General features: G+C 41.9%; 2 protein-coding genes across 2 annotated transcripts in view; both read right to left on the bottom strand.

Annotated features, from left to right (window-relative positions):
• chchd6b (coiled-coil-helix-coiled-coil-helix domain containing 6b) overlaps nucleotides 1–15434 on the bottom strand; it is a 95389-nt gene extending 79955 nt beyond the window's left edge. Inside the window, exons 1-5 of the mRNA XM_080727585.1 lie at nucleotides 15301–15434; nucleotides 14994–15086; nucleotides 12342–12450; nucleotides 11621–11675; nucleotides 9694–9865 (exon numbers count right to left, since the gene is read on the bottom strand). Of these exons, the coding sequence (XP_080583711.1) occupies nucleotides 9694–9865; nucleotides 11621–11675; nucleotides 12342–12450; nucleotides 14994–15077 (420 nt within the window). The 5' untranslated portion in view covers nucleotides 15078–15086; nucleotides 15301–15434. The remainder of the gene's footprint in view (nucleotides 1–9693; nucleotides 9866–11620; nucleotides 11676–12341; nucleotides 12451–14993; nucleotides 15087–15300) is intronic.
• A 1373-nt stretch (nucleotides 15435–16807) lies between these two features.
• Nucleotides 16808–26979, bottom strand: tpra1 (transmembrane protein, adipocyte asscociated 1). The gene is made up of 11 exons (XM_080728795.1): nucleotides 26799–26979; nucleotides 25294–25481; nucleotides 24783–24915; nucleotides 23333–23419; nucleotides 22273–22345; nucleotides 22029–22108; nucleotides 20664–20774; nucleotides 20482–20542; nucleotides 20212–20314; nucleotides 18872–18952; nucleotides 16808–18757 (listed from the first exon to the last, which is right to left on the bottom strand). The coding sequence occupies exons 2-11, from the start codon at nucleotides 25467–25469 to the stop codon at nucleotides 18493–18495; spliced, it is 1170 nt and encodes a 389-aa protein (XP_080584921.1). The 5' UTR covers nucleotides 25470–25481; nucleotides 26799–26979; the 3' UTR covers nucleotides 16808–18492.
• Nucleotides 26980–27268: the final 289 nt, after the last annotated feature.

The raw sequence follows: 27268 nt of genomic DNA, 5'->3' as shown, positions 1-27268 counted from the left end.
GAAACCAGCATGAATACGTCTCTTATTTAGTTTCAAGCCAATAGATGGCGCTGTGGTACTGTGTGCTCACTCAACACACACGCACACGCACACACACTCACACACATGCACGCGCATGCGCATGTCTCAAGCAACAAGGAAGGTCACGTGATTTCTCAGATAATGAAACCATGACATTTTAGGGTAAATGAAACCAATTGCTTACACACACACACACACACACACACACACACACACACACGATCGTGTAACTTTTTCGAAGCTGACGAAAGTTTGGTGGAGTGCAGAGTCTGCATACAGGACAGGAGGACAGGAGGAGGACAGGAGGAGGAGGAGGGAGGGGGGGGGGGGGGGCGCATCGCTGAGTTTGAGGATCGGCTATTTTCACCGCACACACACCACTGGAACAGAGATGTTTTCGCATGGGGGACAGATGGGGGGGGTGCATCGGTGCACTCTGGGCAGCACATTACTAGCAGTGAGTGGATGCACCTTTGTTTACTGACTGGATCTATACTCTTTTACATGGCGGATGGGCCGGCGTTTGTGGACTTACTCATTCTGTTTAAATCAATCAATGGATAACATGATGCTTGAATCTTTTACGAGCCATCAGGAGAGAAGGAGGAAATGAGAGGTAGGCGTGTGTGTGTGTGTGTGTGTGTGTGTGTGTGTGATCCATTCCTCCCCTCCCCTCTGTTTTCACGGAGACAGCGTCTCCTCTCCACCTCTCTCCCACTATAAAACTTTCTTCACCTAAATACACTCAAATCTAAACGAATTCTACTGCCATCTCTAGGCTATCAATCAACTATCTAAACTCTAACTCTAACTATCCTATATTCAAATCTCAACCGAGCCGATCCTCTTTTTTTTTTTTTTTTCCTTTTTCCTCTCTCTGCTGGCTTGTGTTTCTGCATTGTGTCTCCCAAACTGCTAGAGTGGTTGTTGTTGCCTCTCTCTCAATCTGTTATTTTGGATTGTCTGATAACATGTGTTTCAATGCAGTTTTTTGACCTTTTTTCTTCATTCACGTGAATGACCTGGTTCCCTTTGATGTTTCCCTACTGTATTAAGTCACAGGCAGCGGGAGAGCACCATCAACTGTAAAACAATGAAAAGACGATAGCACGTTCATAAACGTGTTGGGCGGTAGATAGCTGGGTTTAATGGAACGTTTATAAACGTGCTGGGCGGCAGATGAGTTAATGACAGTGAGAAATGTCAAAAAGTTATCAAGATAGACCAGGCCCGGTCTTATATCCAGCCCAGTGACAGCACAGGAACTTCCTGTCCATTTAGAGAGTGCATTAAGGCCATGATAGTCTCGCGTAGCCAGACAACTATTCCACAATCTCTGAATGCTATATAGAGTCTGGAACAGCAGCTCCCTAACGGTAACGGCGAGTAATGGAAACGAGCATTACCGTTCAAGAAAATATATTTTAAAATGTAATTTCTGCTAAGCAGCAAGCTAAACATATTTATATGATTTTTATTTATATAATGATAAATATGTGTGATGTGAGACAGAAACGGAAGTGACGAGGAGGCTTCACTTCCGCTTCATCTCGCACTCATCATTTATTTCTATTCTGGTTTGCCAGACTGTATGCCGGGAGCATTTGACCAAATCGCGGAGGCAACAGTCTGGCCACGCGAGACTAAGGCCATGACTACATGGGTGTTTCCTATGAATCCATCATGATTAAAATTGAGTTTGAAGTAAGAATGGGTTTGTATAGGAAGGGGGCGTGTCTGATAAAATGAATGTCTAAATACCAAAACTATATTTTTGCCGTTTGCATATTGATATAGTAGATCGTTGCAAATTAAAATTGTTTATTTATTTGTTTAATGCAGTTGCTATATTTACGTTACATTACACCCCTTCTAAATACTGAATCAAGTAACTTAAAAACTGTCTGGGGTGCTCTCAAAAGCCTGAGTAGACAATGACCCCAAACATGTTTGAAAGTGAAACATCCCTTTAAATTTTCAAAGAGCCCAAAATGATAATAGCCTCAGTATCATCCCCATTTATAAGAGCCTCCTTACTGTGGTGATACAGCAGGGAGGATTCAGGTATAGACAGCACAAAGAGGAAACAAGGGAGTGAAAAAGAGGGAGAGAAAGAGAGAAAAACCAAGACGGCTGAGAGAGAGAAAAAAAAGAGGTAAAGGAATGGAGGAGGAATGAGAGCTGGGTGGAGAATGTGGTGCCTGGCAGCACATGTTGCTGCACCCCCTGCACACATCAATCCTGCTTCATTCTGTTTAGCTGAAGTGCTTCAACACTACCATCTAGTGGCCACCCCCAACAAATCACCCATTGTGGGCTACCAGATGCACTGATCTGATGAAATGTGGCGATAATCCTCGATAGCTATCCCAAATTATTGCTGACCATATGATTTTGACCATATTTGTTTGAATTGCTGCAAAATAAGTGCAGGTAACCAACCAGGTTTGCCAACCAGTCCCGACCTTCCCAAATCACGTCAGCAGGTGCTAATCAGGAGCATGGCAGCCATGATAGAGTGACGTCTTCTCAACAAACAGATTGTAGTTTGATCCAAGCCGCATGTCGCAATGACCCATGCACTGCCCCTGGTCTGTATTATGATTGCTTACAGTATGTGTCCAATGATATTGGAGGTCACCGTTTTTTGAGGATCCTATTTTCATGCATATAGGTTTGTATAATATAATGCATATAGCATGAAAATTACCCAGCGAGATTAAACTGCTTTGTTCAGTTGAACTGAATATTTCATAAGCCTATATACTACATGGTAGAATCCTGAGTATTAATTTACCCTTGAGGGTGTAAAGACTTTACTCTTGTGGGTCATTTTTTTACGCTCAGGATTATACAGTGTAACACTACAGTATACATACAGTATGCTCCCATTGATCTGCTTTGGATCTCAGAGCACATTCCACTAGCGCGTGACAACCATTCACCTGGAACCAACACACAGCAACACAACAGGTATCAAAAGCCTATTAATATCAGCCACCCAGCACCCAGCAGCTCCTGAAACTCAATTACTTAAAGCAGACGCAGGTTCCTGTGTGTTGGTGTTGGTGTGTGTGTGTGTGTGTGTGTGTGTGTGTGTGTGTGTGTGTGTGTGTGTGTGTGTGTGTGTGTGTGTGTTTGTGTGTGTGTGTCTGAATGCCTGTGCATACTAATAGTGGTTTATTTGTAGCGGGGGGTGATACCTCCGAGGCAGAGAGAAGAGGATAGAGAGTGAAAGTTAACGGAATGCGGGAGGCGCTAATGAAGGAACGCAGAGAGGATATGTCATGCTACCTATCACAAGTCATCATTTCAATGAGTTCCCGCAAGGTGTTTATATATGCTCCTCACTCTCACAATTACACCAGGAGATTGGATTTTTATTGCATCAATGTACTGATAAATACAATATGGTACTACCTGAAACCCGAATATGATTCTTGTTTATTTTAATAATGGATACGAGTTCAATGATCCCTCTATGACCAGGAAGACGCTCTCAGTCCATGATGTCTAGATCGATCTGGCTTCGAAAAATGTTTTCTATCCCAGTGCTGTAATTTAATGTTGTTGTACAACGGACCCCAATGGAAACTAGCCATAGTGCTTTCTTGGATTTAAATCCTATAGCAGACCTTGTACTGTACTGTACTTTCCTATGCTTTTGTCTGCGAACAGCTAATAACGTATTCAAACCAATCATTCAAAAAAGGTGCTGTGCATGTCCAGGTTGTGCATTGTCAGATCATCAGAGATCTCTGCCTATAGATACATCTGGAGGACTTCTAAAGGCAAGATAGCTGCTAGAATAGTAGCTAACAAACCTACACTCACTGCTTTGGAAACCAATCATGTCACTGCCGCAATACGAGGGACCACCCTAAAAGCTTTTGATTGGTTCAGCAATGATTTTTTTGTCTCCACCAGGCCGAAAAACATGGCCGAGACAATATGTTTTACACCCTGTTTGTCTGTCTGTCTGTCTGTCTGTCTGTCTGTCCGACCGTCCGTCCTTGGCATGATGGCAGCGAAACTGTGCACACACACTCCCTGGATGCCAAAGCAGAACCTCTGGCCCAAACTTTTCACATGGGCCTGTTATAGCCCACCAGGAGGCCGATTTTTGCAAAACAGTACTTTTGACATTTTGATTATGGAAGTTAGATACTGTGTATCTGTGTATATATAAATATGTACTCACTACATTACAGTACATACATAAACATGCATACTGTACACCCTCAGCTTTGACAGTGTGTGTACAGATAGGAGTGAATGGCTAATGTGAGTGGTTGTGACAGGCAGCCCGAGGAGGAGTTGATGGAGCAGGCTGAGATGTCTGACAGGGGGGTCTCTTCCCGCATCTCACTCACCTTCTCCTCACCCCAATGGTCTCATGCTACCGGTATGCATTGGAGAAAACAGGCATGCTGTGTGAAGCCTGTCTGTCTGTGTATCGGTTTGTGTGACATGTATGTGAACTGTATGTGTGTGGCACGGTGAGGATGGCAATGTGTGCATGTGTATTTTTATACTTATGTTTTATGTAGGGATACTGTACAAATAATCAGCCATCATATCAGTATAGGCAATATCAGCCTTAAAAATGCAATATCTATATCGAACGGTTATCAAAAATATATCCGTTTTAGCCAATATGTTGAATACTTGTTTTGATGATTAATGCGGCAGATTCAGTGTTTTCTGGGGAAGCTTTCAAAAGGGTCAACAAGTGGTAAAAATGTTGAGTAAAAATAGTACATTTAAGTTGTTTGAAGTTTGCTTCGGCACCCAGAATCACAGTTACTAGGTGTAAGGTAAATCCTAATGGAAAATGTCAGCATTATCAGCATCGGTATTGGCCAATTGCAATTAATCAGTAAAAGGATATTGGCCAAGATATGTACATTGTGCATGCCTAGTCTGTCATCTTCTGTGAGAAATAAGGCAGCTCCCACTCTATTCAAAGAAGACTCTTATTCTGTGGAATGGGTGTGGGTGCCAGGGACGTGCTGGGCCCCTGATTCAGCCCGGGAAAAAGAGTTGTAGAGGCCCTCATTGCGCGCTATAGCTGCTACTCAAAGATTTGCCATTTCAGATCATGACAAGTGACAAGCCAGTGGGCCAATTACATGAGTTATATTTCATTGTTGTCGGGTGGAAACGTCCAAAACCGTTTGTTTTGTATTTATCATTTTAAAAATGATTTAAACTAGTGAGAACAGTCGATCTACAAGCACACAACACCTCGCACCGCGAGGCGTTGTGTGCTTGTAGATCTGCTGTTTCATTTTGTGCGACGGCCTTGTATGATGAAGTAGGGCTTTGCTTTGTGAAAAAAATTACAAATTTGAAACTTGAGAGATAAAAGGTTTCTGCCCGACAGCGACGATTTACTTTTTTGGCCACCCAGCCCCCAAAATAGGATTTTTTTCCCTAGTGGCCGGCCTGGACCGGCCGGGAATGAACCGGCCGTTCGGGGGTTGTCCCGCTTTTCCCAATGGCCAGCACGTCCCTGGTGGGTGCCAACACTGTATGTGTGTTGGGGGTGTTAGAATAAGAAGCTTAATTTGCCTTAAATTCTACAGCTCCTTTCTGACCAACAGAGGTTGCTGTTTATAAACACAACAGGTGTGACTACATCAGACCAGAGACCAGGCAGCCACAAGAGAACGAAACAAAAAACACATGTTATGGTCATCAACTGGCAGAAACACACCTTTACGGTGTCACACACACGCATGTACACACACACGCACATGCACACGCACACGCACAGTGGCAGGCCGTATTGACTGGACCTGTCAGTAAATGTAGAAAACAAGGTTGGGAAGTAAGAGCCAGCGGAGTCTCGTTGCGATGCGACATCATTAAACGCTGGGAGCCAGTATCAGTGAACTCTGGGCCAACGGCTTCATTCAATAATCATTTACAGCGAGCTGGCACACCAAAAATACGCTGCGGGACCAATCAATTGTGTGAGGGAGGAAGGGGTGGGGGTGGGGGAACTCCACACTCCACAGCCTTTCGTTCCGAGAGACAGTGAAGCGGCCACCTCACGCTGTGTGACAAAAGCCACGGAGGGAATCGCTAGCAACTGTGATTAATGCTCAGTAAATAGATCACTCCTCATCACGCCAGAGATCAGTACCGCTCGCGCCAGGGTGCACACGCACACACACACAGACACATTGAATAAGCAAACATCTCTGCATCTATGTGTGATACGCACATAATACATGTGTGTGCGCATTCTGAGCAAACATACAGGTATATATGCATACAGAAATACACTATATCTAGTGTCAAGCAGGACACGCACACGCCATCTCTATGCCTTTCTATTGGCCATGTGAACACATGGCTATACTACACACCTGCACACACGCACAAACATAATATGCAAACACGACGGCCATCCTCCGTGTCATCCTTTCATTACTGTCCCAAGTGTGTTACCATATATTACAGCTGAGATGTCATGCGTGTAGTCAGCCATAGAAAAGCTGCCGTATGCGTTGAAAAAGGCCACTTCTCCATCAAACCAAACCAATCCCATCCAATCTCCTCTTCTTTTTCATCTCCCAATCCCCCATACCTACCACTGAGTCACAGTTACGCTCATGTATGCTGACATTCGGACATGGATGTGTGTGTCAAAGCCTTGTGCAATACAAGCACATTTCAAATGGCTTTGGAAAAGTAGGATTTCTACTTTGCTGCCATATTCATCCTTTTTTTCTACAGTTTACATGTTATCTTCTCAGAATGTATTCAGCTTTATACCAGGGCCATGTAGAACACTCAGTTCTGATTGGCCAGTGAGAGTGCAGTAAGAAAACTGAATGGCTATATGACACCACCATCATTGTAAATTCATTTACTTATACTGTAATAACAACTGTATGAACAGTTATTTGCCAGGTTTAGCTACAGCTATCCTGAAATACTACATGGATTTCAATATAACCTTTAGGGTAACATTAAAAGTACATAAAAAGATTGATATTGTGGTAAATTATGTGACAATTGCGGTAGACAATTACTACAGCTTCTCTGCTCTTGTTAGAGTGATGAATTAAGGTTTACAAAGTTATTCCAAGGTTGAATAAAGTTTACATTTACGTGTGGAGGTTGTCTGCAATTTTACAGACAGGTTAGTTAGAAACACATAAAAGATGTTTAAATAACCCATGCCTTCATAAGTCATATTCTCACAACCACATTAGGCTCAAAGTGGTTGTCTTTTGATTACAGTCACCTGCTATCTTATCATAATCACCTGTCATCTGCCTCTCCACAGTCCACAGACAGCTGTGAACTGTGAAGGGCAGCAACAGCACAGCTGCTGTGTCCAAAGCCTCCTCATCACACTATATCTGGAAATGTAATGTTTACTAGGCACTTTTTGTAAACACCGTAGAGCAGGGGTTTTCAAAGTGGGTGACGGGTCACCCTGGGGTGCCGCGACGGCAGTCCAGGGGTGCCGCGAGATAATTTGATAACATTTGAAATGTATTTGGACATTTAAAAATACTAGTCCTTACCCGTTCAAAGATATGAGCTCTGAAATGATGTGCAGTGTGTGGGTTATGGGATGTGCACTGTGCACACAGTATATGAGGGATGGAAAGTAACTTTAACTGGTGCTTGCATGATAATATGTAGGAGAATCAATGTAAGAAATACCCGTTTCGTTTAATGGCTACAGAGATACTGTGTACCGATCTGCATGATTTTTGGACAAAATCTGTTACAGGGCCAGACAACAGACCCCCCCCCGGCCGCCCACCCGCACACGCGCCCACCCGCACCCACCCGCGCACGCACGCACGCACGCACGCACGCACGCACGCACGCACGCACGCACGCACGCACGCACGCACGCACGCACGCACGCACGCACGCACGCACGCACGCACGCACACACACACACACACACACACACACACACACACACACACACACACACACACACACACACACACACACACACACACACACACACACACACACACACACACACACACACAGAGCTGGTTAAACATGTTGCCTCATGCTAGATGCAGAATAGATATGCCTCAAGCTAGATGCAGAATAGATACAGTATAGATACACCATAAAAATGCTAATATACAGCATATGATTTGTGAAAGTGACAAACGGGCTTCACAGTTATGTTAGGTGTGTTCATATGCTAATGGTGATGCGATTTCAGATCAATTGCTCCAGCCACTGAGGAGAAACGCTGTGACAGACACTCACTCAGACAGACAGACACTCAGACAGACAGACATTTGGAAAATTATATGTTTGATATTTAGTATCATTTTAAACTTGAAGTACAAAGTTATTTTCAGTCAGTTCTAATCAAAATGGCTATTATCTCACTTTCCTCGCAACATAATCGCTAAAATATGCTATAAATATATGGTGCTGGGAGTGAAAATTAGGAATATAATAATGTAGGGGTGCCTCGGATGAAAGAAATATTTATAGGGATGCCCGAGCCAAAAAAGTTTGGTAACCCCTGCTATAGAGGACTGAATGTGCCAGGATCATGCAATGTTTTACCTGTATTAAAAGCAAACCTTGAGCTCCCCCTGGTGGCTCAACCTGACCATATATTCTACAACTTCCTGGGTTCAAATTTTGCATGACTCAGACATACAGGTATAGTCAGATCGCTGATCTGACTATATGCAACATAGGTGTGAGGGCTGCATTGTGGCCTGAACATGATTGCAGGGATATCATGCATGGCTTACTACTGTTAAGACACCCTCAGAACTGCCAAAATGACTTAATCTTATTCAATTTAGTCAAAGTAGGTCATTGTCTATTTTCACAAGAATAAGTGGATATAATTTAAGACATTATTTAAGACAGATGTAGACTCGGCAGATTCTTCATGATATTTCATCTCTGGTTAAGAACAGACGTGCCAGTTCAGAGTCTGACCAATAGAGGTTGCTGTTTACCAACAAAACAAACAAAACAGGTGAGGCACACATCAGGTTCTATTTTCTGGACCATTTTTGTGAAAATTGAACAGGTGTTAATATCATCAGCCTTTGTTACTTCAGAGCTTATTTCTGTAATTTAACTCAAACGCAACCCAATGTAAATGAGGCTAACCTCATTGCCTTTCGAGCATAAATAAAGGTTTGAATGAATGAATGAAAGGGCACGGGTAATACATGGTATTGGCCTACAAAAAGACATCGTCCCAGGTTGAAAATGAGTGTTAACATGATTATTTGTCTATTTTCATTCATGACTAGAAACGCAATTCGGAAGACAGGCATACATCAAAGAGAGTAACTAGAGGTAAGTTCTTGCTATTTGCCTCACAGCAGATACCTTACTGCCACTTGCAAATTTGAGGCAACCTTAGAGCTGGTCCTTTTGTTATTTCATCATAACTTCAGTACAATTTGTTGGTGTGTGTAGTGCAACCAGAAATGTAAATTCTATGACCATTCTCTGGCTAAGATGTTTTGATGATTGATTTGACTTCTACCAACATCCAGACAGCCATACATACAGGTACAAACAAACCAACACACTGAATATACTGTACCTCAATAAGTACTGTAAATATAGAAGTAAATAACACAAATCAGATGCATATTATTTTAGGACCGGGGTGTGGCCCCAGCATTGACTCACCAGTAACTTGGCCTTCTCCAACTCTTCATGGGTCTTGCCTTTCTCAATGAGCAGCGCTGGAGTCAGATCATCCAGGCCCTGTGCCGGTGCACTCACTGCATCGGCTCTCTCTCTCTCCTTCTGGGCCAGTCTGGCAAGCTGCTCCTGCACCAGAGCCTGCTCCTGCTCAAACCTAGCGGAGAGGGAAAGCCTTCATTTATTGCCTCTTTTCTTGGCCAGGAGGGAAAGCCCAGGTGAAGTACACAACTCACCACCCTGCAGGTCTCCACATAATACAGTTTAAGCAGATTGCAGTGTTCAAGACTGGGCTACAGTTGGGCACATAGAAAAGCATGGTGGAGCTCTGGTGGCTCACTGAGTAAGAGCGCACACCATACTGTGAATGGGAGCACACACTGGATGAGGGAGGCTGCGCAGCGGCGTGTCGCGGTATCGACGCACATGAAGTGCCACGCGGTAACCCCAGTACCATGTTCACCGCGCGGCAACGCTGGAAAAATAGAACAGCAGCGTATCGGCACGGCAGGCGAGGCGGCAGAGTAGACCCACGGCTGCGCGCGTCTGACGTCACCGGTATGGGTTAGTTCATTGAAAATAATGGGGCTGTATGTTTTGACGCGCCGCTTCCACGCCGCCTCCACGTCCAGTGTGTGTTCCCCTTGAATAAGGCTATCCTTCCCACTGACCCTGGTTCAAATAATCTGACCCGAGGCACTTTAATGCATGCCACGCCCAACCTCACCCCTCTCTTTGTTCACTGTGCCTATCTGAAATAAAGTATACAAATTGTAAAAGTTACATCTTATAAAAGTGCCCTGGAGATCAATAAGTGTCATGACAGATAATACATCTGCCATCAAGGAGCTCTCTTGATACTATCAACATGTAGCTAAAAACATAATTACAACTATATAATATACTATAGTCTAATATAGTGACTAGTCTTAGTCTATATAATCTATAATATTCCAGGAAGTAGACCATCTTATATATACATTCCTTTAAGAGCCACTCCCACACTCCACACAACGGACATGAAGCCTCCACAAAACGGACATTCACTGCTCTCTGGCCAGCCTGTGAATTATAAAAAATTAATTCATGTAATCAGCTTTCTGCACACCTTCTTCAAGATGCCTGCCAAAATGGCCGCCATCCACATGCTGTAATTGTTTGTGTGTGTTAATCTAAAAATGGATTTTTGAAAACATTTTAATTTTTTTTTTTCCTTTTTTTTTTTTTAAATCTTTTTTTTTCTTTTTTTTTTTACTTTTTTTTTAACTAGATGTCAGCGGCCCGAAGGGCCGCGACCCTCTAGTTAATGTATAAATGGCTTACTAACACTTTTTAGGGGCAATCCACACAAAGCACTATAACTATATTGTTCACCACTTGTATTAAAACAATATGTTCATTGTTAGTTACAGTGCTTGGTGTGACCTTGCTAGCTCCCAATTATAATGTTACATGATGCAGGCCTGAGTGAACATTCCATCAGCATAGCAACATACATTGTAGCTGACATACAGTGTTGACAGGTCACTCAGCATGTATACATTCCGATTGAGCTTCAAACATTAGCATCAAGTGTCTGATAGATACTGTATATCTCTGTCAAGTTCAACCCAATTCGATATCAGCTGCAATAAGCGGCAAGCACTAGAATCTCATGTTGTCAAAGTCTGATATGTGATTGAATTTAGAATAATGCATTTGTATCATAGGTAAGCTTCAAGTCCAAAGTAAGCCAAGAAGTTGGCAGGCTACATGTATATGTACAATGAAGTTAGAAGTTAGTTACTTTCTAAATACGGTAAAGCTACAGTAGGTTATAGTAATGAGTCTGTTTCTTCTCCTGTGTCTGCTGCTCTGTATTGTCTGACCTCTGTTGTCAAAATACTGTAATAGTTTACACAGGCACACCTACTTTCTGCGCATTTCCTCCTGTATTTCTGCCATAGATGGCCCTGTTGGTGTTGGACCTGCAAAACATTATCACACATCTTCAAAGACACAGTCCATAATCACAGTACTGTGACATCAACACATTGTGTACGGACTTCGGACTAACAGACTTGAGTGCATAAAATCTTTAATTCTAGTTAGCTATGAGACAAAAATATTATCTAAAGTGGCATTATGTAACTTTTTTAATGAATAAAGTACAGTAATTTTGTCCAATCTGTATGGTAGAGTATTATTTATGTATATATAATATAACATACATTATACACAATTGGGGTGGGTGGTTGTATTTTGTCCCCCTTCTCTTCTATCGTGACATTTACATCAGGTTCAAGGTCATGTCTCACCTACTAGACACATGGATCTTGACCTGATGGTCAAGATTCAATCTATCCCCTGAGCAAGCAGGCATGCTCTATTAGCTCAATGGTAAAAATGTCAGCACTTGCGCAGGAAACCGGGTTCAAATCCAGGGTAGAAGAAGAGGAAAGTTACAGTGCAGCTTTAATTCTACTTCAGTACCCAACCATAACTGTGTATAGATTTGTTCAATTGACAATGACACAATGAGTCATGATGACAAAGGTACACACATACATACTGTACATGACGAAGGTACACACATATACAGTACATAGTAGTACACACACAGTAACACAGATGGGGTATAGGTGAGGTCATACTTGGTGGTGGTGGCGGCTCTGGTTGTTGTTTTTGTGGTGGTGGTGGTGGTAGTGGTGATGATGAAGACCCCTGGGATTCCCTCATCCGCTGGAGGACATCTTCTGAGAGCTGGACATGAAATGGACAAACAAATGAATAATTTGTCTGGTGGTGACATTGTACAATCTATTGCATAGATTGTACAATGTCACCCTTTTAAAATAATAATAGCCCATGTGATTTTTTATTGCGACCGTAAGGTCGCAGTTTAGTATCAAAACCTCCACCGGCCGTCCGTCACGTCCGTCACGTCACACGTCACACGTCACACCTTTGCCCTGCTCATATCTGGGCTCGTTTGTGTATTGTATGACATCACGCCACATCATCGGCTGAGGACTGTGTGATGTCATCATATCTCCATATATGGAGACATAAGTTGCTCATGCCCAAATATGGGCTGGTGAGGTCAGACTTAGTGTGATGCGTAGGTTATCTCCATATATGGAGATTCAACTTCAATGAGTAACCATGGCAAATCACACCGTACACAAATGACCCTTATATAAGACCGGCATTATCTACCGACAGCTGCTATAAGCCAACCCTGGCGATAAGGTCTGAGTCGAAGAAATGCTTCTTTCCTGGCAAGAATTGCCCCTTTATACTGTAGGGCTCGTTTGTGTATTGTATGACATCACGCCACATCATTGGCTGAGGACTGTGTGATGTCATCATATCTCCATATATGGAGACATAAGTTGCTCATGCCCAAATATGGGCTGGTGAGGTCAGACTTAGTGTGATGCGTAGGTTATCTCCATATATGGAGATTCAACTTCAATGAGTAACCATGGCAAATCACACCGTACACAAATGACCCTTATATAAGACCGGCATTATCTACCGACAGCTGCTATAAGCCAACCCTGGCGATAAGGTCTGAGTCGAAGAAATGCTTCTTTCCTGGCAAGAATTGCCCCTTTATACTGTAGGGCTCGTTTGTGTATTGTATGACATCACGCCACATCATCGGCTGAGGACTGTGTGATGTCATCATATCTCCATATATGGAGACATAAGTTGCTCATGCCCAAATATGGGCTGGTGAGGTCAGACTTAGTGTGATGCGTAGGTTATCTCCATATATGGAGATTCAACTTCAATGAGTAACCATGGCAAACTGTCAACTGCCCGTATGACTTGATAATTGGTAAAACAAACTTTTGGCCTATTTGTGGAGATAGCGGTCGCTTATCTCCCGATTAGGGAGTCTTACTGGTATTAGGCTATATTGTCATTGTCATATATCTTGAAAATATGACGTTGCCATTATTTTTTAAGAATTGGGGACAGGCTCACGAAAATGCGTTCGGCATAATCAATAATTATGAGTTCATTATGGCATCGTTCATTGGGGACCGTACCTATGTTCCCCAGGTTCTATGTTCCCCATTTACCCCCACAAAAAAGGTTCAATGTTCCCCACTTACCCCAAAAAGGTCCCATGTTCCCCAGGTTCTATGTTCGCCACTTACCCCCCACAAAAAAAGGTTCTATGTTCCCCACTCATCCAAAAATGCAGGAAACATTCATTTCTAATTATTAATAACAACTCAAAACACACAATAATGGGGAAAAATTACGAATACTAGTGGGACAGGGGTACCAGGGACATCTTGACACCATACTTTTGTTAAGACTGGGCATCTGGACAAGTGGGCACCTGGACATCTGGGCAATAGGGTGTGCCAAATGTAGTTCTAAGAGCGGCCATTTCTTGTGACAACACACAGCCTTACACAGGTGTTCTGATTAGACTATAGCATTAGTTCTATGCAATCAAACAATTGAAACACCTGTGTTTTGTCACAAGAAATGGCCGCTAAGGACTACAATGACGTAGCCGCTGGCACACACTATAGGGACACGTGGGCATTTGGATGAGTGGGCACCTAGACAAGTGGGCACTTAGGGGTGGAGACATCTGGGCACCTAAATTAGGATTGCCCACATGTTCTTAGTGCCCAGATGTCCCACCATTTCCTGCATTTGAGTTGGGAACATACTTTCTTTTGTTTGTTTTTTGGTAGGGAACATACAGTAGATCCTTTTTTTGGTTGAATGGGGAACATAGAACCTTTTTGTGGGGAGGGTGGGTGGGTAACATAGAACCTGGGGAACAGAGAACCTTTTTGGGGGGGAAGTGGGGAACATAGAACCTGGGGAACATAGGGTGGACCCCGTTCATTGCCTCTGCTGTTCATGCTATCATTCATAAAGCAACTGTCAACCATGCATGCATAGTGACATGATCTAGCAAAGCTAACTGTTATTATTCACCTCTGCACGTGATCAGCTGTCTGTGTGTTTATTGGCTGCTACACAGTGTGGGGGCAATAAGCCTGTAAAATATCAACATTATTCTATTAAACTGTGTTACAATGTAGCCTCACTATGTAGCCGGCTCTTTTACTGGACCGCTGTCTTTTTAACATTAAAAAAATACATAAAAACATGGAAGCTAGATAGCAGCACTGGCCGGGGCGCAGAGGACGTGACCGGGTTCATTTGAGGACATGGGAACAGTATCTGACTGACTGACCGGACGAAGCAGACTTATTCAATGACTTTATGCATTATAAGCTTAAACTTTGCAATTTTTTTTATACCTTCACTCCTTGAATGACTGTGACATTCTCCTCCTCGTCCAGTCCGAACGATACCTTCCTCGTCGTGCTTCCATTGCCGCCCATTCTGGTCTGCTGTTTGATATTAGGCAGAATATAATACGGTAAAATTAAATAATAAAAAAACCCTGTGCTGTGTCGTAGTCACAAAAAGATGACAGAGAGCGACATAAGTCGCCGCCACTGCGACCGGCGGACAAGATACTCCAATAAAGGTCACTCTCGACCACAAACGTGACACAGTATCCCCAAACCGCATAGGTTGGATTAAATAATTCGGGCCAATTACATTGGATGGTGTATAGCTGGACAACGACGAGGGAACATGGGATATGTAGTTACAGTCCTTCTTGTTGACACATCAGACAGGACATCCCTTCTCAACGTCGACTCGCCGCCAGAAGAAAAATAGCGTTCAGAATGTATATAATCCCAGTCACATGTCACTTTAATACTGACACAAAAAAGTGTTTGGAAGAAAAGCTCAGCTGTCTGCAGTGCCTCAAATGAACAAGCAGATGGCGCCCTGTCCTTAAAGAAACAGCAGTCATAAATGTTAAATGAATGAATGAAATAAAGCATAGTTTAATTTGCTGCTCAGAGAATTTTCAACACGTCACATTTAGGGGTTGAATATTCAATAAACAATGCACTTAAATAAAAAGGTAATTTACATTCCATTCTCAAACTGGTTCCACAATCAAATATCTTCAAACATTTTGTGTAACCAGACAGCACCAAAATGACATCTCAGTATGTATGTGAATCCGGCCCTCAGCACATCAACTTCTTTCACTGCACATTGACAGGGATAATCCCACAGTACTATTTTTGGCAGGAAATTCAGCCCAGTGTACAAGAACAATTATAATCCTTAAAAATTATGAAAAATATTTGAAGAGCAAAGCATGGAATCTGTAAGAAATACCTTTGTCCATACATTACAATGCTGTGTTGTGGCTTTACAAATATAAAAAAAAAAAAAAAGTCTTGTCATACACTGTAGTAGGTCACTACAATAGACAGAATACTGCTTGTTTAAATAGTCTACACTAATCCTTCCATACCATGTTAGTACTCTACTACAGTGAGTGGAGCATACTCAAATATATGTAGTATTATATAATTTAGCCTATAGATAAGCAGGGTTGTCAACATTGGACGGTCAGAATCCAGGAGATTAATTTTTTGGGGGGTGCGCGGAACTCCCCTACCGGGGTCTGGGGGTCCTCTCCCCAAAACCTCTTAACAGATACATATATTTTCCTGTGTTCTGTTGAATTTTGTGCATGTTTGATACTTTTATCAGGCTTGCTTCACTAGCACTGGTACAATTTCAGCCTTAAAATGCCAAATGTAGGTGAATAATAATGACTTCTCATCTTTAAGTCATTACACGTATATGATCTTTCTTGCATGCATTGCCCCCAACCCTAAAGCGGGGGGTCTGGGGGTCCTCCCCCCGAAAAAATGTAACATAGTAGATGTCATTTCCTGTGTTCTGGTGAATGTTGTGCATGTTTTATACGCATGTATTGATGACTGAACCAAAGGACATCTTTAATGATTTTACATTTTTAAGTCATTACTTAAGTGAATATGTGTCTGATCTTTCTTGCATTCATTGCCCCACCCCTAAAGCGGGGGGTCTGGGGGTCCTCCCCCAGAAAAAAAATTACATAGTAGATGTAATTTCCTGTGTTCTGGTGAATTTTGGGAGTTTGATACCAAATCCAGGAGAAATTCAGGAGATTTGCCAATCCAGGAGACTCCCAGGAGAGGGGTTCAAAATCCAGGAGACTCCTGGGAAATCCAGGAGAGTTGACAAGCCTGATAGATAAGCAAACAAATAGGGAATTTCACTTGAAATGGAATGATCTTCAGTCAAGTGTGTGTACAAGTAAGCCCTTTAAGTTATACACTTAGCTGCAAACTCCTGATTTATGTAAGCAAGAGATAAGATGGCTGAACCGATGGTGTGAGATATTTCATAGGAATTACATTTCAGAAGCTGACAAGAAGTGAAACAACTCAATGCAGAATTGGACAGGAAAACGTAATCATTCTCAAGTCTCAAGCAGCTGTTTACTTGAAATTATGTGAGCCTTAACACAATGGCGTAGAGTAGATGAGGTAATCATTCCAGCATGTTTTGGTCAGCAAAGGAAATTGTTATTTTGCCTTGATACAAAAGTGCAGTAAGCAGTACATAATAATCCTTAACTAATCACTACTTCCACCCCTGTGGCTGACTTGAATGATGTTTATGGTCCAATATCATGAAAGTAGTATTTGTAGGAAACAAATCAAATACAGGTGTGTCCGATTTGGAATGGAAGATAATTTGTCACACAAACATGGTTAACTTGGGAATAATTCTCAAGTGCCATGTCAAGTGCCACCTCTAACATGATGACGCTACCAAATATGAATGCATTAAACAGCAGGAATGATTAGTCTGACACAACAACATACAAGTACAGCAAAACTGTAAAATAAAATAAATAAAAAGGGATGAAAAGATACAGGCATGTTACGACCGAGTCAGTTTCATCGATCATTAGTGTTCTGCCAGCAGTACGGTTCTTCATCTTTCACATGGAGTTCAACCATGTGTTTAACACATGACACCTGACCACACTACAGACTTTCACTAAGGAGAGAAATAACAGCACTGATTTCAGAAGTCAAAGAAATCACACAGGTCAGAATGAATTAGCACAAGGTCTTGCCCTGTGGAAAGAGAGGCACAGTGATTCAATACAAGCCAACAAGCAAGCCAATCACAGATCTAGTATAGATAGCAGATAATGTAGTCAGTTGAACTGCCGTCACTTAAATAGCAAGCCTTGGATGGGAACGCCCAGATGTTTTGTTACCATCGAACAAACAGTCCTTCACCACAAACTGTTACTTAAAGGGACGCCCAACTTCATAATGATTGTATACACTTGCAGTACATAGCTACAGTAGGTAAAGTATTGAGGGAAATGAAATGGGACCTGGCAGGAAAACACAGACAAATCCCACTGTTCATTTAACTCTGAAGAGTGTACAAACGGAACCAAATGGTCCAATTGGTTCCATCTGTGCACTCTTTGGCGTTAAATCAATGAACACTGGGATTTTACTGTGCAGAACCTACACTGAAAGATCTGTCAACCTGATCCTACTGGGCTAAGATTGCGGACAATGTCCTTGGCGAGGGCCTTCTTCCATTCTCTGTCACAGCAGCAGCATTCTGAAACAGACACTCAATTCACAGTACTGCCTTTTAGAGGCTATCAAAGTTCTGTCGTCACTCGGTCCACCATCCCTGTAATGACAAAGACCAAGTGTTTCCCTGCTTGGCCTCATGCTGCGTATTCTGCTCTGTTCTGGCAACTTGCCTACCAACACCATGTTACAGCGTGGCTCCAAGTCCAGCAGAATGTCCAACTGTCTCTCCTTCCAAATTTCCATCCAGCCACTCCTCATCTTTTCAGGCATTGATGGCTCTCCAGCGGTCGCTGTCGATGCTGTTGATGCTGCTGGCCCCATAGGGGCCAGAGGCCACATCGTCCAGGTAGGCCCCAACCACGCCGGCCATACCGGGACCTGAGCCATCAAACTGGGTGGAGGAGTAGTATAGGCCCTGTTCAGCCACCTCCTTGCGTCCCAGGTTTGAAGTGGGAGGGAGGTGGACGTCACTGTCATCTGGCTCATCCACCTGCGACTTATAGGAGAACAGGATCTTTGGCTCTGACCTGGGGATACGCCAGAAAGAGTGGTTTTCACAATTAGTTAAGTCTGTTTAATAGCAATGGTGACACATACAACTGCGCACAGGTTTTAGACGGTTATATTCTTACTCTACATACCCAAAAAATCCTTTGAGGAAGGTGACGTAGATGAGTGGGGCGAAGATAGAGAAGTAAAGGAAGGTGGTGACATCCACACAGCTGGTTGAGAAAAACAGCATTGAAAGGTAAAACATTATTCCTGTGAGAAGCCTAATAAGAGTGTAAGTGTGTTATCAGCAGCAAAACACTACAGGCATTACAGTCAACAGGATCTAGCTGAGGTCAGAGAGAGATGAAGAGCTGAGTGATGCTAGTCATTAACCCATTTAGACCTGAGGCCTAAAACCCCTTCTATATCCTGACCAAAGGGGGGGGGGGGGGGGGGGGGGGGTTCTTCTTTTTTTAATGTTGCTATATACTGTACATAGCAACGACAACACCAATAGGGGTTCCTGGATTGAATGGTAATGTAACGTATTGGGTGCTCCAGGTCTAACTGACATCTAGCATCTATTCATGGCTAGACTGAAGAAAAACTAGGTAAGCGAAGTATTTAAAGTCCAAGTGCTCTGATGGTTAGTAAACTAGTAAACTAAACATTTATTGTGTGTAGATCAACAGGAGATTGGAAACAAATGTATTAACTAATTATAGCACGGCAAGCTTGTCCTTTTTAAATGACCAACACTCGTGGCATTTCTCGATTTCTAATATGTCTTGCCTTTCCCTAATTTGCTAAAGGGATGACTTAATTAGCTAACTTGTTACAAGTCATACGTCTCTGCTTGTGATGGTTATAGAGGAGGGTGCGTGAGAGCCCTGGATTTCAAAAGCACTCGAATAAAGGGGTGTGCTGTAGATGACTGTACATCAACCATGTGTTCACAGCATAACTGTTTCAAGACCTGCAGTATGTCTCTGCCCCGGCTCAATTTCCTGTCTTGTCTAAATAAAAAAGGTCCTGTGTAAAAAGAACATCTAGTATGAGTACATGATATACTCACAAAGGAAGTGGAACAGGTATACACTAATAGACACTGACACACAACATCACAGCTTGCTGAAATTACCATTTGTAGTTAGTATGTGATGCCTGAGAAACAGTATGCCAAATACTACAGTATACCGGACTCAGTATATTGCTACATTTATTCACCATAAAATGGTACAGAGTTATCACTCAGTTTAAGCACTTTTAACCTGGCATCCCTATTGTATGTCTTATTGTATGTTTTACAAACATACTGTACATAAAATACATACAGTATATCTGATCTATGAGCTCATTGCAAAGCATTGTGAGCTTTTATGTGCTATTTTCAGGGTTTAAAACAAGGCCATTTCACAATAGGGGGCCTCAGCTAGTGACCTTAACCTTGACCCCTGCTTTAGCCTATTGAAATGTTGAAAATACTGACCAGAGTCCCTCTATGATGTCAGCACACAGCAGAGCACTGCCCAGCCCTTGGACCAAATTGAGCAAAGATAAGATGGCAGCATACACATAGAAACTCTTCTTAGCTGGAAACAAAGACAATATTGCATTAGTAACCGAAACATTTGAAACACAACAACACTATACTGATTTGCTTCATTTAAGGTGTCATCATTACATTTGTATGTTAAATGTTTCTTTTGTTTTTTCTCTCTCCTTCACATTAATGAAAAGGTAATATCTTGTAACCCACATGGCAGTGATATCCTGTCCTTCACTGGAGTTTTAGGTAAGATGACAATCAGCGAGTACACCTAAAAAGAAAATAATAAATCATGACATATTTTCAGATATATGATAAACAGTACATATGATGATGCTTTTTTTCTGTGTTTGTGCAATAGTTGTATAGGTGTTTTGTTAGTAGCTACTGACCAGAAAGAAAAAGCATGAACTGGCCAACCAGAAATGTCTTCCTCCATGGCCATAGATGTTAAAGTCTTCTGCAGACAGATGTCTGTCTGGATACAGGATCTCTAGTGTACCCTGAGAGGAGAAGAGAAATTACTCATGATCCTTTTTAAATGCTATACAAACTGATCTGTCAAGGCGTACTGTAGAACGGCAATAACTAGAAATTCCACACTTGCGTGCGTTAGTGTGTACTGTATGTGTATCTGTCCTTCATATAGCTTGAAACCATCCAACCAGTCGTCTTCACATTTGTGTGTGTACTGCTGACACCCTAAGGGATTGCAGTGTTATGTGTGAAGTTGGTTGGATCAGCGGTTCTCCACAAAACTGCCATGCTCCTCAATTAGATGCAGGGTCAATGCAAAGAAAAAATCAAACCTCGGTTTGAAGTGGAGCGGGGAATCTGAGCAGCTATACCCTGCGTGTGTGTGTGTGTGCGTGTGTCAAGTCTGCACAACAGTGCTCTAATCAATCTGTTCCTGTCTGTCAGTAGTTTACAGTACAGTACTGGTGTGGCTAGGCTACGCAACAGTGCCCTCTTCTGGTCACCAATTGTCATTGCAGCTATTTATGCTGGACGGGACAGGGCATGAGACACACAAAGCTATCCATTGGGAGCGCCATTCCACCGCTCCAAAAAAGGGCCTGTACTGACACCTTAATACCCGCTGATAAGGTGTACCATACTAGTCAATTTAATGTCAATTATTCATCACATCGTTGTGTATGTGTGTGTGAGTGTGTGTGAGTATGATATATCAGCATGACATGTTCACAGGGTGTCCACAGTGTGTGAGCATCAAGCATTTGGGGTGTTTGTGTGCCTTGCTCAAGAGGACTTTGGCAGACTTGGTGGGTATCGTACGGTAAATGTAATACCTTCTGTTGCATGCTGGACCAGTGACCTTTGAGTCTCTGATCGGCCTCCCGAAGTTAAGGCCATATTATCTTCGAGATAAGGCATTATTGTATTCAGGGGATCAATATCATGAACAGGCTGCTAAATTTACCACAATGAAATAACTCAACAGCAAATCAACTCATTGAACCCATTGATCTCAAACTTACATAATGCATTGCAAAATACCACTGAAATCTAATTGCTGTCAAATTTATCATGGACGATTGTTTGACTGCACTTATTTTTTTAATTATTTATTTGACTGGGAGAGAACGTTTCTGAAACGAAACTTTCAAAAATGTTCCAAGTTCCAACATCACAGACAAGATGAGGTCATCAGAAAGGCCTTTGAACAGCAATTCTTGTGTTATGACTATGAACACATGAATCACTTGTCACTCAACAGATGATTATCTATTAGTTACCTGTGTGATTGAGTAGCCCAAAGCCAACACAGCAGTGATGGCTAACACTCGCTTTATACTTGAGTTGCTCTCCAAATGACCTGATATAATGACAAGGATCAGAGGGAAAAACAATTCAGCGTTACCATTAGCATTCAGGTGAAACAGCAGCACACATCCATTTTTATACACAGGGACTCAAAACTCCCGTGTAGCCATGTTCTTGTAAACTGGAAGTGAAACTGATTGAGGAGTGAGGACTAACCGAAAGCCAGCCCCAGGATGATAACACTGAGCTCAATAGCCAGCAGGAAGAACCGGGTGATTTCCCACAGGACCTAAGGGGACACAGAACACCATAGATGTCACAATATTAAAATCCACATGCCGATCAAACATGTACCATTAGAGCCCTGATACAGCCCATGGCATTACATAATCCTTTACCTTCACTTGTATCAGCACTGCATGGAAGACAGTGTGCAATAGAAACAGATGCATGGGGACCTGTCTGGTATGTGAGGAATGCCAGCCATGCCTTTGCATTCAGCGTGAAATCCTTGAAAAGTCATGCAGAGCCTGGCTCCAATAAACCTTGCTGAGGAATTACTAAAAGAGGCATTTGTGACTAGATAAGGCAGCTGCTGATTCCGTCAGCTGAATTGAACACTAAATGGTTAAACTTTCTACTGATCTAGGAAGATTTGATTCTGCTGCATATCTGTGAGTTTGCAGTAAAGTCCAGCTTGACCATTATGTTGTGTTTCAACTGGCCATGCATTTATTTTCACAAATTAAAGTAAGGCTGAATTATCACGTGTTCATCCTGAACCGATATGCACTGTTCAAAGGAATCCCCTACTGTAACTTAGCGAGACACATTTCTCCAATGCGCTGTTGATTAGAAATTACATTGCACAGTCAAACAGCTCTTGAAATCCCACTTTTTTTTAGTACACAAACGAACACAAATAAACAGTAACTGATCCTATCTAACATCATAATATCCAGATTTTCAAATAGTAAAATCATCAGGATGTTGACATTTCTTCTTATTCCTCTTATTATTTTTAATGGCGTAATGGATTTTGTGGCAGAATCACTTTTTCCCCATATTAATTTATGTGCAAAAAAAGTGACTTTGAGAACTGTATCAGTGTGTCAATGAGGAGACAATCTTTTTGATTATTCATTTCTAATCAACAGTGCAATATATCTCGTCGTCAGTTGGACTAGTTACATCATAACAAGGTAAATAAACAACTTCTAACAATCATTTTGTGGTCTTAAATAAACAACTTCTAACAATCATTTTGTGGTCTTACTTTGTCTATGATGGTGGCAGCACTGGATGCACTGACAGTCATGGACACAATGGCACGGGTGATTCCAACTGCTGCTACTACAAAAACCTAACACAACAGGAAATGGTTAGCCATAGTGCCAAGCCAATAAACTGAAACATAATAAATGTACATTTCATCTGTTTTTGTTTTTCCAGACAGCGATGACGAATATGTACTGTGTAATATAAAATTTGTTTTGTAAGATAGTGTATTACGTGTCAAACATGATGGTCTAGTCTCATTACATGAACTAAATGTGCTTGTTAGCCAGCTAACAAGATGAAGCAGTAACATTTTGAGTGAGTGTTCACACAACCATCACATTGTGTCAGAACTAGGGCTGTCACAATTATTACATAATCGTCTAGTCGCAATTTCTTGACATAATCGCAATTATTTTGTGATAATCGTCATAATCGTTGAAAAATGTACAAACATTAAAAAGATAGCGGAAATAGCAGATCTACAAGCTCACAACGAGTCGCATGAGCTTGTAGATCGGCTATTTCCACTATCAATGTTCTTTTTAAAGTGTAAACTTGTCAAATATGTCCTTCATTTCTTTGTATCTTTGGGTTATGTGTCATATCTGCCATGTGCAACTTCAAAGCCTACAAGCCAAACAGGAATGTAATTGTCAACGACAATTAAATTGTTAACCGCAATTATTTGAGTGACAATTAATCGTCATGTAAAATGTCATAATCGTGACAGCCCTAGTCAGAACTTCATCTCTTCACCCGATGATGATCACACAAACCTTCTGTTAGTGTCTATCTGGTGTGAGCTCTGAGTGCTCCCACTCCCAGCGTGCAGTGTTCTTAATTTACTAAGGAACACGCTGATCGCTCTGAATTTCCCAACAACATGATGAAACCACTCGGAATAACCTGAGTGAATGTATGAATACATCCTAAATTTGATAAATAGGTTAAGTACTGTGTGTGTAACTTCACAGGCCAGTCACAAGAAACCTAGAGATGTATAACGATGATCCAAATGATTTACTCTAAACAACGTACGCTATCGGGATCACACACACAGATTGTTTCTCTGGAATCACATGTCTTCAAGGACATGGTCAATTATAAAACCCTGCAAGTAATGTATAGAGCAAGATATAACCAACTGCATGTAAACCTACAATGCAGATTTCTGGATTAGAAGGGGGGATACAACCTCAGGCGACCACTGAACTTTGTGAAAAAAAAACATGTGATGCGAACCACTCCTCTTATGGAGAAACTAACTATATGGAATGAACCGATTGTGATATTATGATGACTATTGTTGTAAATATCTAAATGAAAGAATTGTATATGTACAAATATTTTTATAGACATATATTCTTTTTTCTTTGTATATTTGTCCAAGGAAACTGAAAATAAAACCGAACTGAACTGAAGTAAGTTGCTGCAAAGTGCCCTACCAGCAGGTAGAATGTTATGAAGATGGGACTGGATGTGACTCGTATCTTCGCCCTGGCTGAAGGCAGCTTCCACATCAGGAACACGAAGAATGCAACATTGGGCACCAACAGCAGCAGGTCCCAGAACCTTACCCTGAGATGAAGAAAATAAAGGGCAAGGCATGATGTGCATGTGTGTATATTTGCACTCAAAGGACCACCACATTGCAAATAAGCTGTCAAGCTTTGAGGTTTTTGCTTTTGATATTGTACAAAATGTATGGTCATCTTCGCATAGGCACGTTTGGTCAATAAAAACGTAAATCAATCAATTAATGAGATTAGTTCAGATCCCAGCTTTGATCAGCAGAATTAGATAAAGAAACAGTTTTATCTGTGGTATATACTATAAATCACAAAAACCTCCAACTATGTTTTTATTCAAATGGTGAGGGAGACAAAATCACAGTGTCAAGTTCGCAGCCTGGCACATTCTCTGATTCAACTACACAGTCTCTGATATCTTGTTTACCTTGAGTCCCCAATGTCCTCGTACAAAACCTGCAGACATTTGTGAGGCTTAGAGATGTTAGCCTCAATGTCAGACTGCCAGGTTGGGAATGCTGTGGTAGTGTTCTCCGCTGTCGTGGGGAAAATGCTGCCATTGTATTGTGCAAACCTCACCACCGCAGTTACCATGTCCCGCATCGTGTATGGAGGCTGGGGGGAAGGAACCGTCAACAACACACAGTACTAATTATGTCATATAATAACAACAACCCTTCACAATCACAACACAAGTGACATGACACAGGTATAAATGACAACGAAGTAGTAAAGCGTTACCAAACAAATCTGCTGGAATATTTCCAGAAAACAGGTTTAGGTTTATATTATGCCAGATTGAATATTTGTTTGCAACTAGACACCTTGGTGTACCTTTTTTTGTCATTTAATGTCTATTAATTGAGTACAAAAGGACCCCAATGTAAACAAGCCATTGTATACATTGGCCAATGTGCTTTACTATTAGTAGGTCTACCTTGTATCTGAACTGTACCTGTGCTGTGCTTTTCCTATGCGAACTTCTAAATAAAGTATTCAAACAATCAATCAATCAATCAATCTCAGGATATGATTGACAATTATGTTTATGGTGTTGCCGATATAGCAGAGACAAAGCTACACCTTTATACTAGAACTGAGCAAACCTGCCCCAAGTCCAACAAACAGGACAGGATTGGGTTTCACTTCACCAACTATGAGTTAATGTTTGACTGTTGCAAACATACTCTACACCAGTGGTTCTCAAACAGTTTCATGTCAAGGACCCCCAAATTGACAATTATAACAAGCCCGTGGACCCCTATTTGAAAAGACATGCCCCATACGAGAAGGTTTTTACGGCTCTTGATTCCCAACAATTTTTATTTCAAGGACCCAGTTTGACATTCATTAATGGCATTACTATCTCTGGGACCACAATTTATATTGTAAAATCAATGTTAATTTAACTCTGAGAGTGTATACACTCTGAGTTACAGACTTATAAGGGACTATTTGGTTACTAACTATCATTTTGCTGGGGACCACCTGGAACTCCCTCAAGGACCCCACTTTGAGAACCACTGCTCTACACAGGAACAGAAGCTAACCCAAAACGGATGACATGTGTATAGACACAGATTTACAATTCATTTTTAGCAGGACATCTGACCAACATTAACCTGACCTATCGGGTCAGGTTAATGATCCTCCTACCTCATATGTCGATCATAACATATTACCATGTTGAACCTCACGTTAGCTAAAGGATTATCGTTAGCACATATCAAACGCGGCTAACACCAGCTAGCTCTTGTTAGCCATCTGCAGATGGTTTGTTCCTGTTTGTCCACGACTGCGTTCAATAATCAATTATAACATGTTAAATATCATGCACAGCGTCAAAACACAAATACAAACAACAGATAATCATCAATGCAGCAGCTTCAACTCTGATCTGTCAGGCGGATAGATAGTATTCAGATAGCTCACCCTAGTAGTAGTAGTAGTATAAACTCTCCAACGGCACAAAATAATACTCCGTAGCTTTGTCGCAAGTTGTACCTTTTTAGTACATGGAAAACATGTCTTTCACTTTCACACATTCTAACTGCGATCGATAAATCAATAGAACACAGGGCAGCGATGACATCGCCACAGGACTGACTTTAGGAACAACATTTCTCCCCTAGTGGTGTACTGGTCAGGTGACAAACCCGCATCCAAAACATCCAAGCTGACCAAGCCGTTGTCGCGAGATGATGGCTGCTGAAGCTCCACCCAAAAGCAGCCCTGAAAAAAAGACTATTGGAGATGGAGAAAAAGGAGAAAAGAGAAAAACGTCATGGCTCGAGTTGCTCGACCTAATGAGCAGTTTAGCCAATTTGCCACGTACGTTTACACAAACGTTCAAATGTCAAACATAACGTGCGTACCGAAAGCTCACGGGTGTCACAATATGG

Source organism: Nannobrachium achirus (assembly GCF_963921795.1).
Source record: "Nannobrachium achirus genome assembly, chromosome: 6".
NCBI classification, from domain to species: Eukaryota; Metazoa; Chordata; class Actinopteri; order Myctophiformes; family Myctophidae; genus Nannobrachium; species Nannobrachium achirus.
The sequence above is the reverse complement of the archived record's forward strand: the minus strand, read 5'-3'. Positions and strand labels throughout refer to the sequence as shown.

Bases quoted from the DNA above. Each gene is read 5' to 3' on its own strand.
- tpra1 (XM_080728795.1), bottom strand. From the start codon at position 25,469: ATGCGGGACATGGTAACTGCGGTGGTGAGGTTTGCACAATACAATGGC. The intron at 24,916-25,293 runs GTAAACAAGATA...TCTTCATCTCAG, and splicing joins GAGGACATTGGGGACTCAAG to GGTAAGGTTCTGGGACCTGC. The intron at 22,109-22,272 runs GTTAGTCCTCAC...TCATTATATCAG, and splicing joins CATCCTGGGGCTGGCTTTCG to GTCATTTGGAGAGCAACTCA.